The sequence below is a fragment of the Octopus bimaculoides genome, chromosome 27 (assembly GCF_001194135.2).
Source record: "Octopus bimaculoides isolate UCB-OBI-ISO-001 chromosome 27, ASM119413v2, whole genome shotgun sequence".
In the NCBI taxonomy this organism is placed as follows: Eukaryota; Metazoa; Mollusca; class Cephalopoda; order Octopoda; family Octopodidae; genus Octopus; species Octopus bimaculoides.
This window is the reverse complement of record NC_069007.1, coordinates 21,657,165-21,662,099: the sequence shown is the minus strand read 5'-3', so window position 1 is coordinate 21,662,099 and position 4,935 is coordinate 21,657,165. Positions and strand designations below refer to the sequence as shown.

The window sequence follows — 4,935 nt, the reverse complement described above, 5'->3', positions numbered from 1 at the left end:
GCGGGGGTGGGGGTGGGGGCGGATATATAATATCCCATGGGTGAGTTTGGAGGGGTGGTGGTGGTGGTAGACAACACACTTTAAGTATTCTTATCTGAAACTCTCTTTTTCTTTCTTTTCTGTTTTCCTTATCCTTTTCCCTCCACTTTGTCATTCCTTTCCAGCTGATGTTTTCAGCTCTTTTCTCTTCACCGTGTGAGTGTGGGGTGGACGGCAAGGGTTGGACAGAGGTTTATCTCGTGAGCCGTTGTGGTGTGTCCGAGCTCAATGACACACATTCATCAAGGTGGAGGAGGAGGAGGAGAGCAGTGTTTATAAAATCGCACAATAAACAAGAACATGCTGCATGGAAGAAATTGTTTGCTATCAGGGAGAGGCTGTAGAAAAAGCAAGCGCTTAAAACCAGAAAAAACCCAAAAGACTGCTATATTAATCCAATGTGTGTGTGCATGATACTTTTAGAGCTTTAAATATCATCTTTGCTGCATTCAGATTCCTGCTTGCTTCCCTCAGTAACTTTGCAGGATAACTTTTTTCCCTATTCTCTCATTGTTGCTTGATGTTCTTGTAAATATCTTTTGATGTGTTTATGTCTATTTTGTTGTTATTGTTTTTGACCTGAAATTTTTATTTTTTTTTATTAGATATAATTTTGAATGATTTCTTTTCTTTTTTTTGTATCTTTTTTTTTTTTAACCCATTTGTTTTGTCATCAAGTTTTTTTCTAATTTTCCTCACATTCCACTAATTAAAATTGTATGACATGTCTTTGTATGTTTGTTTGGCAGCAGGGTGGATGCTGTTAGCAGATGGTATTCGTGATAGCGATGAGCTGGCAGAATCATTAGCACAGCAGGCAACAAGGATCTGTCTCTATGTTCTGAGTTCAAATTCCACCAAGGTGGACTTTGCCTTTCATCCTTTCAAGGTCGATAAAATAAGGATCAGCTGAACATTGGAGTCGATCTAATTGACTTAACCCTTCTGAAATTACTGGCCTTGTGCTAAAATTTGGAATCAATATTTTGTGATGGTACAGCTCGGATAAGTAAAGGATAGTTTCAGGAACAGGTACATCCCAAGAGTTTGTTGGATGTGATGGGTGTGTACACATGTCACTGAGTGTAAAAGTATTTGAAGGAGAGACAGACAGACAGAGGTCGCAGTGTTCCAATGATGGAGTGACTCTGAGATCACAAGATGAAATTTTACCATATACTCTTCACCAAGATATTCTGTAATGCTGGTGCTTCTCTATCTTGTTCCCCACCCCCACCTCTTCCGCTCTGTCTGTTTGTCCTGTCAAGTGCCAACACACAGGTGTAAAAGCAGTAACAATAACATTACAAAGTAGACTCGTTACTGAAGGTGTCGAAAAAAAAACACCTGATAACAATAAGCTTCAATTCTTTCAGACATTCACCTTTCATCCCTTCAGAGATTAATAATAGAAATACCAGTAATACAGTCTACTTACTTTCTCTCAAGACTTATTGTGTGTGAGATTATTGTCAGGATTGAGGTGTAACAGGTTTTCCAAGAAATAAGTGTTGAAGCAAGACTGAGGGAAGTTTCATTTTAATCCTTTAACATTCAGATTATTGTGTCAGATGTAATGCTTATTTATTTACTGGCGGTGCTCCAGCATGGCCACAGCCTTGGGGGCTGAAACGTATGAAACAATAAAAGAATTGTTTTGAATTAATCATGCATTATCTCAAAGCTTGAAGATTTCAATGATGTGATTGTTCATTGTTAGAAATGACATTGTAGGGTAAGTGTGAGAGGCGTGATCTAGTCAGTTTGAATGTAAAACTGGTAGGATATTTTGGGCTGGATTTAATCTCCATTTTGGCGAGCACCTGCTATTATCTAATAAATGAGCCACATTTTATCATAATTCAGTCCAACTGTGCAACACCTTAAGCAAGTTTCTTCTACCATAGCTCTGTGTTTGTGCATGTGTGTATGTAGGTTTTGTGTGTGTGCATACAGTGTTTTTATCAGCTTTGCATCATCCAAACTGAACGGAAAATAAAAGATTAAATACAACTTATAGCAACAAGGATGTTGTTATATAAGCTGCTTCTTTTCCTTTTTCTTTTTTTTTTTTTCTTTGTTACATTTAGAATTCACTTCTTTTTTTTTTATTTTGGCTTTTCTGCAGGAAGCTCGTGAAGGACCAGTTACAAAACACATCAGATTAACTGCAGCTTTGATTTTAAGGAATTTATCACGATACTCAACACTTGGCCGAAGGTTGGTAACTTTGCTGAAAGCATTAAAGTCTGGTACTTATTCTGTCAGTCCCTTTTGCCAAACTGCTAAGTTACACCAACACCAGTCGTTAAGATCTCTTCGATCACCCAAATCTTAACTGTTTCTCTGCTGCCCTCAATCTGTAGAAATATCAAGAATATTTTGCAAATAATAATTCCATTTCCTTACCTTCCTTTCTACTTTCTATCATAATTTTTTTTTTTTTTTTGTAATTTTATTGTTTATTGCATATTTTCTATTTGTTTTATCTCGTCATCAATATCATGTTTATTATATAAGATGGGGAGCTGTCAGAATCATTAGCATTATGCCCGTTGAAATGCTTAATAGTATTTCATCCACTTTTATGTTCTGAGTTTAAATTGTGCTGGGGTCAATAAAATGAGTACCGGTTAAACTCTGGGGTTGTTTTATCTCATCGATATCCTGTCATTATGTAATGTGTTAATTTTCTTTTTTTTTTTTTCTTTCTTGTTTCAGAATATTGAAGAAGCATGAGACCTACTTGGGCTACACTGCAATGAGCGCAGTGGAATCCTCCAATGCATTAGCTAACTGCCTTTGGGAAATCCTTGAGCATCATTAGCAGGCCGTGAGCAGTCACCTACCTGCTGGCTCTTTCTTACACCTCCTCTCACCCCATTCATCTATTTCACCCCTGCTGGTATAATTTCTCCTCTCTCTCTTTCTCTCTCTCTCTCCTTGTTCCTTTCTCACATCATCTCATCAACAAATAAAAAAAAAAATAGTGTATATGACATCACTTGACCAAACATCTTCATAATCTGTTTTTTAAAAGCTCTGTGTGTGTGTATGTATGCATGTGTGTGTATATAGAGTGTCTTCATCTTTATTTTTTATTTTTAGCTGCGAGTATGGTTTGTTACATGTGTCACTGAGCCATTTGATCCCCAAAATAAGAAAAAAAAAAAAAGAGCCCACCCCCCTCTGCTTACCTTCTACATACCATCATTTTGCCTGTCAAGTCAGTATTTTGTACAAAGTGTCTCTTTTTAGCCTTTTAGACATCACCAAACACACCAGTCCACTCTGACCCTCCCCTCACCACCACATACACACACACACACACGCATACACACACTTGATTAAATTACAACTTCTACTAACACTACTACTACTACTACTACTACTATAACTTCTACGTTCATAGGGGGAACATCACAACACACATTTGTGACAACCACCGCTTACTCATTGTATTTAACCATTTTTTTTTTCTTTTTCCCTTTTTCTTTTGGAAAGAGAGAAAGAAGCAAAAGAAAACAAAAAAGCAAAAAGGACAAAAACAATAATATATTAATAAAAAAAAAGAAAAAATAATAATAATTATAAAATGGCACTTAAACACAGATACCATCGTATACATACACGTACATACACACAGACATGTACATACATTGAACAATAATAGTAATGATTATTATTGTTATTATATAAAGAAAATTATATATATATATATATGTGTATATATATATATATATATATATATATATGTACACACACACACACGTATATATATACACACGCACACATATACATATACATACACACATGTACGTGTTTGTGTGTATGTCTGTATGTACGTGTGTGTGAGTGTGTGTCAGGAAAAAACTTCGGCAAAAGTGAGAGAACGAACTAATGTTGCCACTTTTCATTTAAAGAAGATTTTAAAAAAAAAAAAAAATTTGTTCTGTTGTAGCAAAAAGTTAATTTTTTTTTTTTTTTTTTTTTTGCATTCATGGGAATTGAAGGACTTTAACATGTGTCATTTTTCTAAAACTCGATTTCAAAAATAAATTTAATCTATGAGATAAACTAAAGCCACACTGCTTGGTTCTTAAATCAATGTTTTTTAATTTAAAAAAAAAAATTTTTTTTTTCTGTTTGAAATTTTACCGTTGTCTTTTTATTTCCAACCTCTTGCTTGTTTCACTCTTTTGACTGCAGCCATGCTGGGGCAGTGCCTAGAAGGGTTTTAGTTGAATGTATCAACCCCCATGCTTATTTTTTAAAAGCCTGGTGCTTATTCCGTCAGTCTGTTTTTGCTGAACTGCTATGGGGGACGTAAACGCACCAAGACTAGTTATCAAGTGGTGAAGGGAGAGAAACAGACGTAATGACATTGTTGCAACCCGATGGATGCCTTGGTGTAGATGGAAGTGAATGGCTTTCGGCTGCAGGAGCTGGAGTTCTGCAAAGCAAACAGCCTGATGATCTGCAACATTAACCCTTTGGCATTCCGATTACTCTGTCAAATGGAATGCTTGTTTACCCACATTCATTCGTCATCGTCATCGTCATCATGTAACATCCGTTTTCCATGCTGGCATGGATTGGATGGTTTGACTGAGGACTGGCAAGCTGGGGAGCTGCACCAGGTCCCAGTCTGGTTTGGAATGGTTTCTATGACTGGATGCCCTTCCCAACACCAACCATTCTGAGAGTGTAATGGGTGGCTTTTGTGTGCCACTGGCGTGGGTGCCATTCACGTGACCCTGCCAACAGCCACGACTAGGATTCCACTTGGCTTGACAGGCCTTCTCCAGCACAGCACATCCTCAAAGGTCTCGGTGACATGTCATTGCTTTGGTGAGGCTTAACATTCGAAGATCATGCTACCAGCAATGGCCACGA

At 37.1% G+C, this 4,935-nt stretch overlaps 1 protein-coding gene across 3 annotated transcripts in view; it reads left to right on the top strand.

The window, feature by feature from the left end:
* The window catches only part of LOC106876167 (AT-rich interactive domain-containing protein 2), a 66,492-nt gene extending 62,371 nt beyond the window's left edge, over positions 1 to 4,121 (top strand). For all 3 annotated transcript variants that reach the window (XM_052977180.1, XM_052977179.1, XM_052977181.1), the window contains 2 exons: positions 2,168 to 2,259; positions 2,761 to 4,121. In XM_052977180.1, coding sequence (XP_052833140.1) covers positions 2,168 to 2,259; positions 2,761 to 2,866 — 198 coding nt within the window. In that variant the 3' untranslated portion in view covers positions 2,867 to 4,121. The remainder of the gene's footprint in view (positions 1 to 2,167; positions 2,260 to 2,760) is intronic.
* The last annotated feature ends 814 nt before the right edge of the window (positions 4,122 to 4,935 follow it).